The sequence below is a fragment of the Synchiropus splendidus genome, chromosome 1 (genome assembly GCF_027744825.2).
Source record: "Synchiropus splendidus isolate RoL2022-P1 chromosome 1, RoL_Sspl_1.0, whole genome shotgun sequence".
Classification (NCBI taxonomy): Eukaryota; Metazoa; Chordata; class Actinopteri; order Syngnathiformes; family Callionymidae; genus Synchiropus; species Synchiropus splendidus.
Genome location: NC_071334.1, coordinates 5860571 through 5878120, shown reverse-complemented (window position 1 = coordinate 5878120; position 17550 = coordinate 5860571). Strand labels below are relative to the sequence as shown.

The window sequence follows — 17550 nt, the reverse complement described above, 5'->3', positions numbered from 1 at the left end:
ACGTGTGGGTTTACCTTGCACCCACTGGCTGACAGTGGTGATGGTGAAATGCTCCCCATAGCTGGAGTGGATCACCTGAGCACTTCGAGCCTCAGAGGAGGCCTTGGTTCCTGTCAACATCACAACACATGAAGACAACATGTAAAATCCAAATGTTTATGACACAAAAGTTTGAAGAATACTGGTTGGCTGGTCTCTCCTTCTTTAGGCTTCTCCCTTCAGTGGTGGCCACTGTGGATCATCTCCCTCCATCTGTCCTCTGCTTCCTCTTCTCTCAAACCTACAAACCTCATGTCCTCCTTCACCACCTCCATCAATCTCCTCTTTGGCCTTCCTCTCCACCTTCTGCCTGGCAGGTCCAACCTCAACATCTTCATCTACCAATGTACTGGCTCTCTCTCTCTCCTCTGTACATGTCCAAACCATCTCCATCTAGCCTCTCTGACTTGGTCTCCTAAACACCTGAGCACATGTGCTGTCCCTCTGATCCTATCATCATCCTGCTCACTCCCAGAGAGAAGCTCAGCATCTTCATCTCTGCTACCTCCAGCTCTGCTTCCTGTCTTCACCTCAGTGCCACTGTTTCCAAACCATCCAACATTGCTGGCCTCACCACCCTTTTGGACACTTTCCCTTTCATCCTTGCCGACACCCTTTGGTCACACATCACACCTGACGCTTTTCTCCAATGATTCCATCCTGCCTGCTTCTTCACCTCTTTCTCACACTCTCCCTGGATAGTTGAGCCTCAGTACTTCAAACCCTCCACCTTCTTTATCTCTGCATCCTGTAACTTCACCTGTCCACTTGGCTCCCTCTCATTCACACACATGGATTCCCTCTTACTGCAGCTAACCTTCATTCCTCTCCTTTCTAAGGCAAACCTCCACCTCTCTAGCTGATCTTCCACTGGCTCCCTGCTCTCACCACAGATCACAATGTCGTCTGCAAACATTGGTTGGCTGGTAATGATCAATAATTACCATGTTGTCAGAGTAAATTCTTGCCATCCTTGGTAGTGATGGGTCGATGAGGCTTCATGAAACAGTGTCGCAGGATAGACGAAACAGTGTCCTCATTTTCAGAGGCCACTAGATGGCGCTCTTGGTTTAGAAATGATGTGAGGTGTCATTGAATGAGCTGTTCAAGTCCAAACATTTTACAGCAGACAGTGCCATCTGGTGGCCTCTGAAGATCAGGACACTGTTTCATGAAACCTCATCCTCATCGAGATCGACTCTGTGGGCGGAGCTGCGGACACACGGGCGAAAACAGCGCATTTTGAGCGCTTTATCACCTGTGATGTCATGGGTTTGATGTGAGGAGGCTCAATATTTTGGCAGCATGAGGCTCTTTAGTCTGGAAAAATCCATGTATTATATATATATATATATATATATATATATATATATATATATATATATATATATATATATATATATATATATATATATATATATATATATATAGCCGCGTTGCTGTATATTACGCAGAGTTCAGACCGTGAGAAACAAGTAGCAGCTTATAGTCGGGACTGATAACTGAATGATAACTCTTTCTGTCATCATTTCCTGCCTTTATCAACAACTCAGAGGACAAATGGCTTTTTCAAATATTTTCCAACCAGCCGCTGGCATGGACACTGTGGAGTCATTGACATCGCTTCACTTGCTTGAGGTCATGATGTTAAGTGGCTCCTACCCTGGTAGACAGCATGATCCTCCACAGCTGAGGATGGGATTCCTTTGGTCACGATGAAGGTCCAGGGATGTCTGCAAAGGGAGGGAGGAGGAGAGTGGAGATTTAACAGAAGCTACAGACCACAGGGAGGCTGAAGAAGCAAGACAGACAGGTGAATCCCAAAGCAAAGTCTTAAATCCAAATCTGTAAGGAAATACATTATATATACATATATTCACAAACACCGCCTGCAGCCTTTGCACAGTGAAAACACAATTTGAGGACAGAAGAATGAAGATGCAAAAGGAGACATGTTAATTCTATCAGAAGCAGGTGATGCATGTTACACACGTTACGTAGTTACACGACTAAGAACACATTCAATACATTACTATGTTATTTTTAGAGTTGAACTGGCCATGAATAATAAAGTCACACCAAATGAAATATGGAGATGGCAGTGTGAAACATCTCGACATGATCATTTTTACAGTTTTTCTCTGACCTCATGAGGAACACATGAATACAGTCACTTTCACCCCGGGTCAGTTATAAAACCAACTATTCTTGCGCAATAATGCGACAGGTATTTCATTCTTCTCTGTTCCTTTTCGATCAAGTTGAGATGAAAGACTTTGTGTATGTTTGATGTGGGATTGATATTAACTTCCAGTACAGTTTAAATAAATGGTGGAGACAACGGCACCTAAACACCGAAGCTCCCGCTCATTTTTACTGACTCAGCGTGTGCGATACTGAAGCCTCTGCCAGTTGCTAGGGACAGCGGCTGAAGGCTTATCAGTGCATGACAGAGTCCAGCTCAGGTGCGAAGGTGATGCTGCGTGCTGCTGTGGCTTAAGCACATTGGAATACAAAAGACGGTCCGCAGGGACCTCAGCTCCCTCTATTTGAATAGATCTTTGTTCTTACCGGAATCCCAAGGTGCTGATATGCTTGCTGCCCAGTCTCATCAGGCTTTTCTTGGCGGAGTCATCCAGATTGTTGGAGCCCTCGTCATTGACCACCATGGCCAGCAGGACCCCGGATTCCAGGCGGTCCAGGTACGCCGCAAGGCGCCGGCTCTCGTCCTTGCTGCGATAGGTGTCAAACCTGAGAGAGACCAAAGAGGCGGTTTTCTTTCAATTCCTGACACACTTTCTGCTCACGGTGCACATGAGGTCACACGAGGTCTTGTTCACTCTGCAGTGATGGGTCACACAAAGTGTTGAAAAGTGTGGCTTCATTTTGTGTTGTTGTTGTTTTCCAGATAGTGATAAAGGTATGTGAATGTCTTTAATGCCCACTGATGCTCCCTTTACCTACGAAATTGTACCCGTCATGACAACAACAAACTCCAAAACCAAAATGGCGACTGCCGAAGAGTATTGATCATGTAGCTCTTGCACTAAACAGGAAACAGAGGCAGCGTTGTAGGAGGTGGTGGTCGGTGAGGACGTTAAATATATCGCCACTGGAGGACGGAGAGTTTCCGCCATTGTTATGTCTTCTTCGTGTCTCATTAGAGCTACGTATCGGGTAGTAACAGCGACACTGCCCGGTTTCTGGTGGTACTGCTCCGTTTGGCCCGTGTCCGTAAGCTTTGTGCAAACGTGAAGAAATATGGACGAAATGAAGGCAGAGAACGGACAGAAGGATCCGTCCAGATCCAGATCGCTTGTGTCAGGTTAAGTATAATTGGGCCATCGGCGATCGAAGCACCTGAGACAAACCTCCTGTGGTTCGTCTTTCACCTTTGCTTTAAGTTCAGAGGAGTCATAATAACAACATATTATCGCTCCACATCACTCTGCGACAATACAGTACAAGTAACATCCGACTTACGACCGGGATCGGTTCCGACCAACTGGTCGTAAGTCAGATTGGACTTAAGTCGAATGCCATTCCAAATGGCCGACGCGAGGGTTATAGGTGCTACTGTAGTGGTAGATGGCTGTGTGAGAGTGAGACGCTGGGACACTGTGCTGCTGTCACTGTCGTACGCATGGCCGGGCTGCTATGTGCTGCGGTGCCAGACATTGAATAAAAAAAAAAAAAAAAAGCATCTGCTGGCTGTGGTCATAAGTACGTGTGGACCTAAGTCGAGCAGGTCGTAAGTCGGATGTTACTTGTACCGGTAGTTCCTAAATGTCGTATAAAGAGCTTTACAGAGAAGCGGACTTATGAAATACACTGACACCCGGCGCGTCTTTGTGCAAACCTCTGTCGCTTCACACTTCAGAGACACATCTCCACAATTTAATAACCCAATAATGCATTTTATTTACAGGCGCCTTTGCAGCACTGAAGGTCGACAAACTGATGAAATAGAGGCAAATCAGTTTGGCGCGGGCCTGATCCCATGAATTATGGGGGTCAGTGCAGAGATCGTCTGGGGAGAGTGAGCTGAAGAGCCGGGGTGAGACGGGCAGAGGGAGCAGTGAAGTGGGTGGAGGATCTGAGAGCAGTGTTCAGCTGTGTTTAACCAGGAGCGAAGGGTGTTGAGTGATGTGGTGGGTGGAGGGGGGTTCTGGTCATGATGCCGGCAGATCAGTGTTGGACCACTTGTGATTCACAGAGCCCAAACCATGCGCTGCTCCACGCTGCGTTTTGCTCTGGTCTGATTTCACGACTTGTTTCTCTCTGTCCAAGAAGCTTTTTATCCTACTCCCAGCCTTTCAGATGAAATCCCAAAGGGAAACGTTTTGTACTTTACAGCCTTGATATTCCTTCCTATAAACTCACTAGTGCCATTGAGGTTGACAGCTTTGCCTTGAGCTTTTTTTCCCCAGAAACTTTTTCAACCTTTTAAGAAAGAGCTTTGCAATTTCTAGGACTAATGGCCTTGAATCAACATGTATATAATAATGTGTATTATACGCTTTGATTCTTAAGCATGTGAGGTAGAATATTTTGTTCTTCTCTTCCCTCTGTGAAGCTTATTGTTGCCTGAATGCGCAGGAGGGTTATTGAATTAGACACTGCATAAGCACAGATCAGTTGATCAATATTGAATTCCTTATCTTCCACAGTTATTATCTCTTGAGCGTTGAACTTTGACAAGAACCGAATGAGTAATTAATCCGGTGACAGCTTCATTTAACAGTGCAGAGGGCTGAGCCCATCCAGCACTTTGAGTCTTTACAAGCCAAAGAGCTGTCCGTCACATTGTCTCCGCTCGGGTGCGCTGCAGCTTGTTCTACTTCATGTGTCAGATTAAGGTTATGGCCCGGGATGAGCGCGTCCTTTAAAGAGGAAAGGGTCGTCTTTGCCTGGAAAACAGGGTCAGACAACGCGGTGACTGACAGCCATTACATGTGACCGAGCAGCTGGTCTGAAGAGCTGTGAATGGAATCTAAACAGGCATGATGATAACAATGTGTGAGGCTCTCTGGAGGTGAGACAGTCTTGTCTTTCTAATGGTTTCTTCATCAATAGCTCTTGATAGTGTCGAAATGATTCTTCCCCTTAAAACATAAATGTACTAACAACGGGCCACTGAGCCTGAATAATAGATTTTTTTCTTCTTCTTTCTCTTTGAGCTTCTCCCTTCAGCGGTGGCCACAGCGGATCATCCTCCTCCATCTCCCCCTGTCCTCTGCTTCCTCTTCTCTCAAACCTACAAACCTCATGGCCTCCTTCACCACCTCCATCCATCTCCTCTTTGGCCTTCCTCTCCACCTTCTGCCTGGCAGTTCCAACCTCAACATCTTCATCTACCAATGTACTGGCTCTCTCTCTCTCCTCTGTACATGTCCAAACCATCTCCATCCAGCCTCTCTGACTTGGTCTCCTAAACACCTGAGCACATGTGCTGTCCCTCTGATCCTATCATCATCCTGCTCACTCCCAGAGAGAAGCTCAGCATCTTCATCTCTGCTACCTCCAGCTCTGCCTCCTGTCTCTCCCCACCAGACTCGATCCTTCACCCAAGTGAGCCACAGCGAGTCATTCCTGCCTGTGCAGTTGTCAGCACAGCCCTCCTTGTTCACACTCGGGGATTATTTACTTGCTTTGATCACATCTTATATCCACTGTTTCATGGACCAAGAGTTGCACCCTTAAGCTGCCTCTGCTGCCCCCTACCTGTCACTATTTATTGTGTGTGGTCTGCGAAACACTTGGGCAGACCATGCGGCGGTGTGTGGCTGAGGTGTATTATGGATGCGTCCCAGTCCAACCAGAAGTGTTTTTAGAAACCTAACGTCCATGAACATGCAGCTAGTCACCTGTCATTCTGTAGCACGTCTCCGGTCTTAGGGTCAAGCACGTGGACGATGATCCCTCTGCTCCCCCAGCTCCCCTGGAACAGATACTTGTTCTGGTTGCTTTTTTCCGGGTGGAGGGTTTTGTTGAGGAAAGTCCAGGACAGCTTCTTCCTGCCGTGGATCTCAAGTCTTCCCCCTGTCCCCACACCGATGTACTTCCGACCAAAGTAGCTGTGCTCCTCATCTTTGTCATCGGATCTGGTGGAGGAATGTGTGGATCACAGGAGCAAGAGAATGAGTTTTAACCTTGGTTGTATTGTTTGGCTTGAAGACTTGCCTTACCGTCCGAACAGTGAAATTGTCAGGTTGCCTTTGTAAGGGCAGTCGGCGCTTCCGATGTGAAGTTCTCCTTTGTTTCCGATCAGAATGTGTTTGAGCCGGAGCAATAGGGGCCGGTTGCTGTCAGCGATGACCAGCTTTCCTGCGAAGGAGCGAGAGTGAATGTGAGAAAGACGCTGTCAGTGTTGATGCATCAGTGCATTTGCTGTAGGCACCATCCATCTTACGACTCTTTATGGTCCGAACCAAAGTGTGGAAGTCAAGATCATTACAAAACATGGACGTCTGTCTTGCTTGGACCATGCTCCTCTTGCTTTCCTTTCACATGAATAAACACTTGTGATTCCTCTGCCTCTCCATGGGAAACAACATCAGAGCTTAATGTGGCAGAAAAGTATCCGAGGAAGAAGCTAAACTTCTGAAATATCCATCAACCCGTCTCTCCGCGACTTGATCAGCCGATGCTTTGGAACATGAGTTTGACTGCACTTTGGAATATTACACCCCAGGCCACGGCATTAATATGCACCGCGTCTTCCAGACAAAGAAATATTCAAATTGGATTGTAAATATTTCTAAATGTGACTGTTCAACGATTGCGAGCCTCGGAGCCTCGGCAGCAAATTGAGCAGTTACACATTTGTACTCATGAAATGCCACCGTTTTTTAGAGACACAAATGACATTATTAAGTGAAGCAGCGGTGCATTTCAGTGATGGAGTTTGAGATTGGACTTTCAAATTATTTTTCTAGGCAAATTTCAGAAAACAAAGGCGTTGAAATGTTGAAGGAAATGGCCTTTAATAACCGACATCTGCCTGGGAGAAATCACTCACAAGTCACTTAAACTCATTTGTTCCTTTTGTCAAACGCACTTTCACCTCTCACTCATCCACTGAGTCCACACTACTCTAGTCATCTGTCATTGAATCCTGATGCCACCAGAGGAGCTGAGTCTGAGCTCATGTTGTCTGCTGGCATTTCTTACCTCTCACCTTCATTTAAATTAACTTAAATTCAATGATCAAGATAAATAAAACTTGTAGACAAAAAGTAGTTAATGTCCCTGGTCATCACTCTCCCAATAATGTGAACGAAAAACATCATGAATTTTCAGCCAACAGCAACAAAACATCTCTTACTATACAGATAATATACAAAGTTAAAATAATATAAATGAACAATAAAATACTGTGACTGTACTCCTCAATTTCATTATACATTATCCACAATTTTCCATTCATTTTTTTCCCTGAAAGTGAATTCAAATATAAGTTTGTCTGCATTTGTTAGCCTGATGAAGTATTACTGCATTTATTCATTCTTGGACAGAGAAGTGGAAGAAGAGCGAGCGTCTCCTGAGCCACAGTGACAGCGGTGAAAGAGCAGAACTTCAGCCGACGGACGTCATACCTCCGTTAACAATGTGGATGGAGTGGACGGTGGCTGAGGTGGTGAGGAGCACCTTCCTGCCGTAGCCGATAACAACGTGGTGCTCTTGGTGATGACCTGGCATCCATGGCTGCAGACCCGCCTCCTTGTCGGGACACACTGGGAGCAAAGAAAACCCATGGATGTCAGACACTCCTGCCCTGACATTCCTGCCTCACATTTCAAATCCACTACTCTTTGCAGAGGCAAAAATGGGACACAGTTTTTGGCGGGAAAAGCTGCTAGCTACTATTAGACAACAAAAAAACAACAGCAAATAGGTGGAAACATTGTTTCATGAAATAGAAAGTACACGACTATTGCGGAGAGCAACCATGTTTTAAACAGCAAAGCAACTTCTGATGCTCTAAGAATGTCAATAAAGTTTTGAAGTGAGATGTTAGCTGTTAGCTCTTTTACTTTGAAATGACACATTCAGTCCAGACTTCCTGGGTGACTTCCAGAGATGCTCTAGTTCGAGTCTAGACTAGTGGAATAGTGGGCAACCAAAGAGATTCAATAAAATATTATTATAAAAATATACACATCCATTTTAACAAGCATCATTTTCAAAGGGCTTTTATTTTGAAATGACGCACGACATTGAGTCCAAACTTCCTGGGTGACTTCCAGAGATGCTCTAGTTCGAGTCTGGACTAGTGGAATAGTAGTCAACCTCAGGGACTCAATAAAATATAATAAATATATACACATCCACATTCCACAGGCATACTTTTCAAAGGGCTTTTATTTTGAAATGAGACATGAAATTGAGTTCAAACTTCCTGGGTGACTTCCAGAGATGCTCTAGTTCGAGTCTGGACTAGTGGAATAGTAGTCAACCTTAGGGACTCAATAAAATATAATAAATATATACACATCCACATTCCACAGGCATACTTTTCAAAGGGCTTTTATTTTGAAATGAGACATGAAATTGAGTTCAAACTTCCTGGGTGACTTCCAGAGATGCTCTAGTTCGAGTCTGGACTAGTGGAATAGTGGGCAACCTAAGGGGCTCAATAAAATATTCTAAATATATACACATCCACATTCCACAGGCATACTTTTCAAAGGGCTTTTATTTTGAAATGAGACATGAAATTGAGTTCAAACGTCCTGGGTGACTTCCAGAGATGCTCTAGTTCGAGTCTAGACCTGTGGAATAGTAGTCAACCAAAGATACTTAATAAAATATTATTAGAAATATGGACGCATCCATTTTCAATAAGCATCATTTTCAAAGGGCTTTTACTTTGAAATGAGACATGAAATAGAGTTCAAACTTTGTGGGTGTCTTCCACGGGACAAATTAGTTGGATTTTTTTTTTAAACAATACGGTATATTTCAGTGTCTTTTACTTTGAATTACCGTAATACTTGAATTGCACGAGCACTGTGGAATTGTGGAGTTTGGTGCGGGTTTGACTCCGGTGTTAGCGCTCAGATGCAGACAGTCTTTGAGGACTGGCAAGGGTTACTCCAACATGCTGTCGTGAAGGTGTGTGGTCAAGTTCGAGGCGCATCAGGTTTAAGAACAACTGGAAGTTGACCGGCTTCTCTGCTGTGAATGTGTGGGGAGAGCTGTGCTGCAGCAAGTGAGGCAGCGCATCAGCATAGATCTATAGTGCATAGACCGAATGTGACTGAATCCACGTCAGGTCGGTAGAGAGTCAACAGGTTCCAGTTGTCCAGGATTTATAGTCATGGTATCGTCTGTCTCCGGACAGAGGTGCGGTGGACCTGGACGATTTCCCGCGGCTCACCTGACCCTCTCTCCCAGGACACCAGTAGAAAAACCCTGCTCTGCCAAATGTTTTCTCAGAACATCAGCGCAAACTTCCACTGAGTGCAGTCAGGCACAAATGAAACCAAGCTCACGTCTCTAAATAGAAGCCATTATTCTTCCCAGCACATTCTCTAATGAACCGAATCTTGCCTTAACGGCCATATTATTCACGCCATTTGCATATTTTCATTTACATACGCTACGCTGGAGTCGGCGAGAGTTTCTTTTAAATGTACATTTCCTCCACTTTCTGTCACGTTGTATCAGGCTAATGCCGCTGCCAGCTCAATCGCCCCAGCAGGGAACATTACACGTCCATTTGAGGCAGGTTACTGAAGGCTCTGACTCAATGTCTACATTCTTCTGCCTCCGCCGTCATGTTCCGTTCGGACACATTTTTGCGAAACATTAAGAAATGATCAGGCGGCGGCTCCCAGCAGCTACAAATTGGCTGCCACAGCTCGTAGCAGCGTGGCTGTGAGCAATGCTTACTCACAGCAGATGCTCTTCGTCTTCAAAGTTGAAATGAATCTGAATGAGATGAGCAGAGCAGGCTACAACCAGCTCCCCCTGGGGAAGCAGCAGTGAAAAACACCTGTAAATATGGAGCTCCGCCAGCCAGGAGTTTCAACCGTCACTGCTGTTACAGCGAAGCCCACTTGTTTGTTTCGTATTGATCTTTATTCTTACTTTTATCCAAGGACCCTGGAGCGAAGAGCGAGCCGAGGTAGTGACAGGGGAGGGGCATGTTCGGACGGACGTTTATATTAAGCCAACACATGGGGAACGATAAGACAAGCAGCTCGCATCTGGGATATGAGCAGGACAATATTTTCCAATGACAAGTGTGAGGTCACGCAGCAGTTTATCTTATAAGTGTCCAACAGCCGCCCGCTCAGAGGACAGAGCGCCTCGATCAATCTGCCGTCTGCAGGGATTTAGATTTGACATCACATGCTGCTTTCAAGGTGTTTGGGGAACCAATCCATCATAGTTTCTGACAGCAACGGCGTGGCGTGGTCGTGACTGCCAATACTGCAGACTGTTATTGGACGCCAGCTCGGATTTATGAGGAATCGGACTTGTCGCTGGAACTTTGTCGGCCATGTTGTCACACTGTTAGCCGGAGCAGGGGTTCTGAACCTTTTTGACGTCAGGGAACAAATGGACCCGGGACCCATTCAAGTAATACAACTGATTCATGACTCTTGATCTCATCCGTGATCAAAAACCATATTTAATCTACTCACATGTAAACAAACCAAAACCTTGTGAAATGACATGAAACCATGTGATCAGCTCAAAGATATTTGTAATTGAAAAGGCCAACCAGCAGCAGAAGCAGGTGCAAGTCATGTTCGTCAAATTTACTAAAGAAAAAAATACACTTGAAGCAAACTGTTCAGAAAATTGGAAAAACTGAAAAAAAATTCTGACTAAAACAAATATAATTAAATCACCTATAAATATCCTAAAATACAAATAACTTTAATTAAAAATAATTAAACTGCAAAGAAGCCAACCATCTGTGGCTAAAACTGAGCGTCTCACAGCCCAGAGGTGTAAAACAAAAAAACTTTAAGCGGCCCTCTAGGAGGCGCTCGCGGACTGAGCTACAGGAACCTTATCACGAAGTGTGGCAGAACTATGCTTGTCCATTTTAAAAGTAATTTACTTTAAAACGTGTTTTTTCACTGTTTACTTTTGATCTGATCGTGCATGGGATCAGTGACACACGGTGTAAATAACTTGACTGACCGACTCCCTTCATGGAGCGGCTCGATATCGCCTCGGAAGAAGAAGAAGTGCATAGTTTCTGCCACATGTGAACCAGCGTGGGGCAACACCAGGACTTAAATGTGAGCCGCCACGCCTTCAGAAAAATGGTCTCTTTTTAAAGAAGAAATCCTTCGTGATCAAACATATTAAAACAAAGTGGAAACATGGAACAAGTGGAAAACACAAAACTTATCATGGAGCTTGACATGATGGTGCATGTTTTTACAGGAAGAATCCAGAGGGAAACATCATCGTAACTGAACTGAAGTCGACCAATGAGACGGGCTGCGTGAGGACGGCTGTAGTTCAAGTGAGATTTACTTCTACTACTGTCAAAACGCCGTCCCCTGCTTCCTTGTTAATCTGTCGGATTGCTTCTGGATTCACTGCATTGCGATGTATTTATTTATTTACTTATATTTAATGGGGTTTAAAAATGAAAAGTGTGGTTGTGAGGGAGAGGAATTGTCACCGGAAGCTCACTTGGGAACAGAAACAGCGTCGGGCTGAGAGCATTGGTGCTGTGACTGGAGGACACCATTCTGACTTGTTGCTTATTGGACACGGGTCATTTGATTTGTGATCATTTGGCATCACGTGTGCCACGACAGAGCAGACTCTGTCACCGATCAAGTCCTATTTAGATTCTGGACTTAGATATGATGCGATACTTTATGGAGACTAACTTTAATTGATGGGGAATATGGCATCAATCTCAGGTCAAAGATTGGGATGCTCCAATAGATCGGCACCGATCATGATCGGCCGATATCAGTGTGATCGGCCGGAATCTGTTTTGGAGTCAGGTGCAGTGTTTGTCAGCCACCTGAAACTGAAACTTTTGAAAACGTCGGGAGCGGAAACTTCCATAACGCAGAGCTCTCTGTCTCAGAGTCCCGCGACAGCATGTCAATATTTCACGGACATAGCAAAGTCTCTAGAGATTCACCAAACTGCAACGTCTCACTTCGAATTACGGCAAGGTTTTTGTATTTTTTTCTTCCTTGAAGAGAACACAGGAGGTCTCATCATTTCGATTACAAATTCATGGTCAGTCCATTTGATGGGTATCTGTGATCAATATCGGTGATCGGTGGTGATCGGCACTCTGACTGATCGGTATCGGTGATCAATATCGGTGATCGGTGGTGATCAGCACTCGGGCTGATCGGTATCGGTGATCGGCAGCAGAAACCCTGATCGTAGCCTCCCCAGTCAAAAGCTCTAAATGACATTTATTTTTGGCTTTAACCACTGTGTTCTCTATCATTTACGCCAGCAGTAGTGATGGGTTACAAGAACCTGGACCTGAAGATTTTGCAAACATCTTCCTGGGACTCACAGGAGCAGACGGAGGGGAGCAGTAGAGTCACCACAAACAGGCAGCACAGCTTCATCTCTCTGGGCTCCTGACGGTCCAGCTTCACTCCAGAGGTCTTCAGGTTGATGTCCACCTCCTGGTGGTCTTCGGTGGGGCTTCCTTCCTTCCTTAAAACATCAAACCAGATCTATTAGAATGGCAATTGAATTGTTCTGTTCCAACTTTGGCAGCAAATTCGATTTACAAAACTCAAGCATAACATTGTCTTTACTCCATACACACAAGAGGAGCACACTCATATCGGCGCTGTCAGTAGGAGGCAATGAATTTGTTGTTGTGACTTATGAGGAAACTCAGAAGGTCAGTCCTCAGTTCTCTGCAGTTTTACAGATCACGAGCACCAATAGAATCTTCGAGTCACATGATCAGAATTACAACTCTGAGTTGCACAATGTTTCTTCTAACAATTGCATTCACACCACAAAAACCCTTCCTTCCATTATAAATACTTTCTTTTATTTAAAAAAAACCTATTGTAACGTAAACTTTTTCCATCACAAACAAAAGTCATTGCCTCAATATACTAGTTTGCCACATAACTTATTCCTCAAAATGTTTTCCTTATGTCAATATTCTGTCATTACTGTGCGTTTATTTTTTTTTTTAAACCCTCAAGCTTCTATGTGACAAGCTGGCAATTTAAAAAGTTGAATTCTCAGCCAACTTCCAGTGAGTGGTGTCATAAAAACTGCAGCAAAACTGCAACAATCTCAAGAGAATCATACGATAGTAGATGGGTTGAGGGAACAATTGTAGATGGTTCTCTTCTGCCAAGGACCGTTGATACAAATGACCATTCAAAAGTCAAGGTCAAAAGATTAAAACTGATATTTTCGCGCTCACTTTTAAGAAACATAGTCCTGACTAAGTGACGATCCTGTTGGGCAGATGATCCTAACTCACTGCCTCGGCAGCAGGTGGTGCAGTGCAGCAACAACGGTCTGTTTACTGAAGATTTACGGAGCGATGCTCCTGTGATGATTCACAGTCATTGTCTCCTCGACGTGATGCAGCAAATGCCACCATTCTCTGCTTAATTCATGCGGCTTTATCAGAGCAATGTGTGCGCAGGTGCTTGTGTGTTTTGTGGGCTGCAAGGTGTGTTGGAGCCATTACATCTTCCATTGGAAATATCTATCAAATATCTATCATAGCTTTCATGAAACAAAGCACCAATATTCCAGCAGGCGCCTGCAGGGCTGTGGGCTTTATTCCACATTGGCTTCACGAAGATGCTCTTTCCTCTGACAACGTATATGAAATAGTGTAAGAAAAGTGGTGAAACTTTTGGTTATGACAGCTAGAAAATAGATTTCCTGGGTTCAGTTTCATGTTTGTTATATGTTCTTTTCCTTTCATATTGACCACATGGCAGAGTGAAATGGACTTCAAGTCCAGAACCAAGCTGTCATCTTTAGATTCAGTCTACCTCACAAAGGCGTGTACAAACAACAAACACACGCCTTACACTTCACTTATCTCATGGAAGCGTTTAGTCAGCAGGATTTATGAGACTTTACAATCCAGTATTCTACCAAAAACATGGGGGTCAGTGAAGTCAGTGTTGTTGGTTTGTGATGCAACTGATTTTCACATGCTCTATTTTCATTGAGTCACTATCTACCTTTTTTCTGAAGCCCAGTCGAGCTGGGGAGGGTGAGAGAATCTAAAAAAAAGTGAATCCCCAGGTGACGATTTCAGATGAAACTGAATCTACACTACGACTCAAGGTCTGTGAGGCATGTGATATTCAAGTCACTTCATGCTGGGGCATCATGGACGGTCAGAAGGTCGCTCCTCAGACACGCCTGAGCAACAGCTCTTTGGCTCCTGACCTCTCCGCACATTCATCTCCATGTTAGGAGAGAAAATAAATATCAAGAGGTGAGTACACAAAGTGAGTCACACGCGAGAAGAGGCGCTAATAATGAGACGCTTGTTCCGTCTTGAACTTGCAGAGTTGGAAGTGCTCAAATGGTTCAAACGTGTGCAGTGATCCGGAGTTGATGCCTGCCAGACACTTCTTCGTGGTGATACTTTGCTGCTCGTAAATCCTGCAGATGTGGCAACTTGAAGTGATGCTGACAGCTGGCTGCAGACACATGCTGGGGAGCTTTTGCCCAGAAGCTTGTGAGAGGCTGGTGAGGAACAGTCCTGTTGTGCTGCTAAGCTGTGCGTTCAGATCACAGTTGACTTTGCAGGTGAGGTGGTCTACTGCAGGGGTCGGGAACCGACCTGAGAGAGCCGAGAAACCCTCATATTTTTAAATGTAATTCCATGAGAGCCATATATATGAAACAGAATGGAAAGTGAAGACCAACAAATTTAAAGTTGTGCAGCAGGTTGACTGCACCAGCTGATCTGTTTATTGTTATCTAGCGATACTGAATGGTTCTGTGAAAGGGTGACATCAAACTGTCTCTTCCAGTACTACAGTGCAGCACATTCTACTCATGCTACCGTTGACAACAGTCGTGTTTCGGTTTTCGTGTGCTTTTAGTTTGTTATTTCCTGTTTTCCTGTGTGTTGTTTTCATTTTCTTCGTTCTGTGCTACATCAAAGCAGCGCAGCTGGAACCCATCCGATGATCAAGCTCCGCTGATTTCTACACCTGGGTTTCAGTTTGCGCTGCCAGATGGTTGTTCCGCATCCACCGGTAAAGATCCCCTCGAGCCCGTCTCGCCCGCCAAGTGCGTTACTTTCTAGTTTATTGTGTATTAAACTTTGTTGAACTTGACTTTTGCAGAGTCTTCTGTGAGCCGATCTTAGCACTTGGGTTTGTTCTCCTGCGCCACCATGACAACAACGTTACATTGGGCAGAGCAGCATAGGACCCATCACTGTCAACAATGAACTCGGTTGATCACTACAACACAAGTCGGAAAACATATGGACAAAAACAGTAGACACGAAACGCCTGTCATTTTACTGGTCTGATGTGACGTGGCTCAATCTTAGCAGCATGTAGCTCTTTTCTCGCAAAATGCCATACTATATTGATCAATAACTGACTGCAGAGCATCATGGGAAGTCACCGTTACTGAGCTTGCTGTTGAGGGTGATGGCACCCCACATGCTACGGCATCTGGAAGGGTCGAACAGAATGGCCACATTGGAATGCGGTGATTCCAAATGTGGTTTGTTTGAGGGTTTCTGATGTTACACACCGCTGAAAGAGCCAGACCCCTTCACCAAAAGAGTGAGCCATAGGTTCCCGACCCCTGGTCTAATAAACAGTTAGGATGGAACTGGCAAGTTGAGGATGTGTTCAGGGCATTCAATGTTCCGTACAAAACTTCTGCGGGTGCCTCCCTCCAGCACGGTGCCCCTGGCACACGCCCGCTTCGGTAAAAGGATTATCCAGCCCTGACAGGTGAGGAACGAAAAATATTGCTGGCAAAAACAAGATGTATTGCCACTTGAAGCACAGGGATGGGCTGAGAAATGGACTGACTTTTATAGCAGCTCAGACAGGTCAGATCAGGTTAGAATCAGTGTTTCAAGAGTCGAACAACAGGAGAGGGAGCTGAGAAAAGTTAAGGAGACCATCTACGGCGTGGAAGAGAAGGGCATGGGCCGAGGCTTGTCGTCTTTTATTGGAGAAAATGGATACATGCTTAGTTGTTCTCTGGGTTTTTTTCCACTGTTTATGATTGTGAGGCAATTATTTAAATATAAATTATATAAATATATTAGATATATTGTGTATGTTTATTTTATTATATGAAAATAAACAACATATATATCTTTGTTTTTTTTTTTACAATTCCGTCATCAATGATCCCTAAATACCTTTTAGTTTTCCGCACTGTGACACTGAACCATACAGTAGCTTGTGCTGCCTCCAGCTCCTTCTGCCTGGTCGAAACTTTACGAGCTTGGCGCGACTGTGAAACTTTAAACACAAGCTGTTGCTGCGAACACAGAGCTCACACCGAAATTACCACTTGCAAAGGCCCCGTCATTCTCACACACTCCCACCATCAGTGGGGTGGAGGCTGTTTTCATGACTTCCACAGTAACAAAGCCCCAAATTAATCCCTTGTAGGAACAGAGTCAAGTCCCTAAATAGTCTGTAATAACATCTCTCCCAAGTGCAGGGTGGAGCGGCCACATCTGCTCCACATATGAAGACGGGGCGCGGAATATCTGCTGACTCAGCAGTCACACTCCAGCGTTCCAGGTACACTTTTGGTCTGAATACGTGTGTTCATTTCTGTCTGCACTCCGGGACACGGAATGTGGTTCCACCTCCGCTGTACTGCTGCTTCACTGGACAGAGATAAGTCAATGCTGCCGTGCACTTTTAGGCAGAGGAACTGAAGAATTCCACAACTTCCATCCTGGAGAAATGAAGACAACAAAAATAAGACCAGCGTCCAATGGGAAACAGACACACACTGGGAGAAGAAAGACCCACTTAGACATGGGAATCCAAAAAAAAGGCATCTCTTAGACAGAGGTCTCTGCACACAAACAAGCAGAACAGCAGTGTGACTGAAGCATTTCCGACGGCAGATTATTCAGACAAAGAAAATCCCTTCAGAAGATTTGATAATCACCCAGGAGCAAACAAGGAACAACAGCAGAGTTCAGTGAGAGGTCACCAGGAGGCAGTGAATCCCATCCTGACTGCTGTCACATTATTGCTTATACTGCGGAATATCTCCGCCGCGAGAGGCTTCTGCCGTCACTCCCGCCAGAAACGCTGATCTGGTATGATATGTTTATTACCATCCATGTACAGCACTATGAAGAAAGAAAAAGTCTTGTTTCCGTTTTATCTTCTTGAGAACCACGTCATTTGCAGTAGCCCCACCATGGTGTGGAGGAGATGGGAGGTGCTGTGCACCATCAATGTCAGCCTGACCAGCTCCCCACTCCTTAGGTGGAATCCAGCCCTGCTGACCAGGACCTTCTGGTCTGTCCTCCTGCTGATGTGGCAG

At 45.0% G+C, this 17550-nt stretch overlaps 1 protein-coding gene across 2 annotated transcripts in view; it reads right to left on the bottom strand.

The window, feature by feature from the left end:
• LOC128764752 (cell migration-inducing and hyaluronan-binding protein-like) overlaps positions 1-17550 on the bottom strand; it is a 97342-nt gene that overhangs the window by 33860 nt on the left and 45932 nt on the right. Inside the window, exons 3-9 of one of the 2 annotated variants that reach the window (XM_053874853.1) lie at positions 12566-12707; positions 7638-7775; positions 6228-6366; positions 5907-6143; positions 2611-2790; positions 1702-1772; positions 15-110 (exon numbers count right to left, since the gene is read on the bottom strand). In XM_053874853.1, the coding sequence (XP_053730828.1) occupies positions 15-110; positions 1702-1772; positions 2611-2790; positions 5907-6143; positions 6228-6366; positions 7638-7775; positions 12566-12620 (916 nt within the window). In that variant the 5' untranslated portion in view covers positions 12621-12707. Of the gene's footprint in view, positions 1-14; positions 111-1701; positions 1773-2610; positions 2791-5906; positions 6144-6227; positions 6367-7637; positions 7776-12565; positions 12712-17550 lie in introns of both variants that reach the window. The other variant, XM_053874843.1, reaches the window with a different exon arrangement.